Raw genomic sequence first — 2,628 nt, 5'->3', positions numbered from 1 at the left:
CAATGGCAAAAGGATTGCAAGGTCTACCCATTGTTTGAAGATATGTTTTGATTTTCTTTACATTTTAAGTCTAAGTCAAAAGAAAGGAAAAATAGCAAGACAAAACACTTCATTTCAAAATTTGTAAAATAAAGTGGCAGGAATATTTCTCCTATACTATTCATTATATATTTATATTTAGTAATTTTTAGAAATGGATTTGAAAAGTCCAGCTATATTCTCTTAACAAGAGACGTACCCAAACTAAGTGTAAGAAGTTATTCAACCAGATGAGATAGAATGCTTCAGCTGTAGGCAATGGAACACCTAAATAAACCAACTTGGACAAAGGAGATTTCCCTGACTCACTAACAGGAAATCTGGAGGTGGTTGGCTCTGGGGCTGACTCTGCACTTGCTGCCACCCAGACGCAGGCTCTTTCACCTCCCACTTCCCCCACGCTGTGCTTCTGAGATACAGGCCTTCAGGATGACATGTTTGTGTCATTAAATTATGAAGAGAGATAAAAGTCCTGTAAACTCTCTACCCAGAGGGCATTCTCCATCCTAAAATGTGGTCTCCAGTAATTATGAGGCAACCTGGAAAGTAGAGGAGCAGTCTGACTTCTAGCAGAGTCTGACACAGCATAACCTCCTTCTAGGAAAAAACAGTTGCTCTGGGGAGAATTCCCACACCTCCTCCACAGTCAGTCAGAACTACCCACTTGCGTCCCTCTATTTCCACTGGGTTCCAGTGCTGTAGGAAAATGTCGGCCTCCTTTTAGTCTACAACATGCAGTCTCCAGTCCCCTCTTCTCCCTCAATCTGTATCTTCCACCTTTCTTCACTTCTTTCTACCAGTATTGAACATGCCTAAGACTGTTTCATCTTTCAAAATTGTTCAAGCCAAAAAACCAAAATCACAACCCCTTAATTTCACAGACATACTTACTTCTACTTCCTTGTCTTCTTTAAAGTCCTCTGTCCACTCACATGCCCTTTTCCTCCCTCTGGCACTCCAGTAGATACTGTAATATGACGATCCTCACTTCTCACTTGAAACAGTCTCTCTTTCCTAGCCTCCTTTGGAGCTCCGTCTGGGAGGCGTCACCATCACCTAGCCAGTTGCTCAGGATGTCCCAGGATCACCCTGAAGTCATCCAGCTATCTTTCCCCACACTCTCCATCCTCCAGCAAGTCCTGCAGCTGTCCCTTCCACACTGATTTGAAGCCCCACCCTTCCCCAGGCCTCTCTGAAGGTAGCAGGTCTCAGCCATCCTCATCTCTGACCTGGGCACTAAGCAGCCACACCGTTGTTTTCCTGCCTGTGCTCTTGCCAGGACACAGCAGCCGGGGTACCCTGACAAGTGGATCACTTCATGGAGCTCCCCTCTTTACCTCGAAGGCAATCCTTCATCAGCCCTCTCTTCGGGTCATGTCACCACTGAGCGACCCTCATCTAGGCTAGGATACCCTCCAAATTTGCTCCAGGGAAACCTGTATATTCCTCCCAAAAGCAATTATTCTGCAGTGTCCTAACGACTGTGTTCCACAGCTTTCTGAGGACAATGACAGCAAGGGACCTACTGAATTCACCTCAAGCGGCAACTAATAAATATTCCATAAAGACCTGCAAATGTCTTCCCGCTCTCTCCCCCTCCCCAAATTTCTAGACTTATAACATCAACAGATCAAGAAACAAAAAAAGGAAAGCAAGACGATAATTATTTAATTATTGACAGATGTCCCCAATAAGCCTCCAACCATCTAAAAAGCCACACCGGGCTGGGCCATTTGCTATTCTTGTACAATAAGGGCCTGCAGCAACAATGAGGTTGTCACCATACCACTCACAATCCTCCCTCCTGATCCCTCTGTGACTCTTCCCCGGCAGGATCTCTCCGGTTTATAATTGTCTGTGTGTTTTTCTTGTTTTGTGTTGTGTTTTCTATTGTAATACCAATACACTTCCCCCCCCCTCCCCTTGTCTCATTCCGTTCTCTTAAATTCCTCCTATAAGTGAAACCAAATAAATAAATAAATAAAACGACGGAAGTTAATTAAGCCAATTATTTACTCATCTCAGCATAAATGTAATCAAACCTACTGCTGGACTTATCCAGTGATGTATGATTACTTTTCAATAACGGGAAAAAAAAATCTTAAAAAAATGACTCTGTCTGTGTTGGAGCAAGGTGGATTGACCAAACCTATTGACTGCAGATGTTGTCCTGGGTTGAGTGTAGAAACCCTGAACTACAGTCCCTGTGCACAGATGGGGAAGTCAGACCCCTAAAATGGCGCTGGGCAGCCATACTGGGGGGCAGCTGTCTATAGCCATAAGCAGAAACCTACGGCAGGGAGGAGTCTTCCACAAAATGAAAGCGAAAGAGGCAGTCAGACAGACGGGCGGAGGATGGCTGCGTCTGGCTCCTTTCCTCTGCTGGTACAAGGGTCCTGGGGCCCGGATCCCCTGATGAACTTGTGCACGGAGGTGCAGCAGTACTTCCAGAGCGCTAAGAGATCTGGAGGCGGAGACTGCGAGATCAGGCAGGAGCCAGGGAGCCCACCCTGCTTCAAGGTGCTCTTCTTCCGGGAGGACGGTAAGGGGCTCCGGGCATGGGAGAAAGAGCTGGGGCTGGGGCTGGGG

The 2,628-nt window shown here is 46.3% G+C and overlaps 1 protein-coding gene across 1 annotated transcript in view; it reads left to right on the top strand.

Moving 5' to 3' along the window:
- Positions 1–2,394: 2,394 nt before the first annotated feature.
- LOC101622634 (poly [ADP-ribose] polymerase 14-like) overlaps positions 2,395–2,628 on the top strand; it is a 36,707-nt gene continuing 36,473 nt past the window's right edge. The window contains exon 1 of the mRNA XM_004675438.1: positions 2,395–2,581. Within this exon, the coding sequence (XP_004675495.1) occupies positions 2,395–2,581 (187 nt within the window). The remainder of the gene's footprint in view (positions 2,582–2,628) is intronic.

Source organism: Condylura cristata, unplaced genomic scaffold (assembly GCF_000260355.1).
Source record: "Condylura cristata isolate star-nosed mole 26May11 unplaced genomic scaffold, ConCri1.0 scaffold00003, whole genome shotgun sequence".
In the NCBI taxonomy this organism is placed as follows: Eukaryota; Metazoa; Chordata; class Mammalia; order Eulipotyphla; family Talpidae; genus Condylura; species Condylura cristata.
The sequence above is the reverse complement of the archived record's forward strand: the minus strand, read 5'-3'. Positions and strand labels throughout refer to the sequence as shown.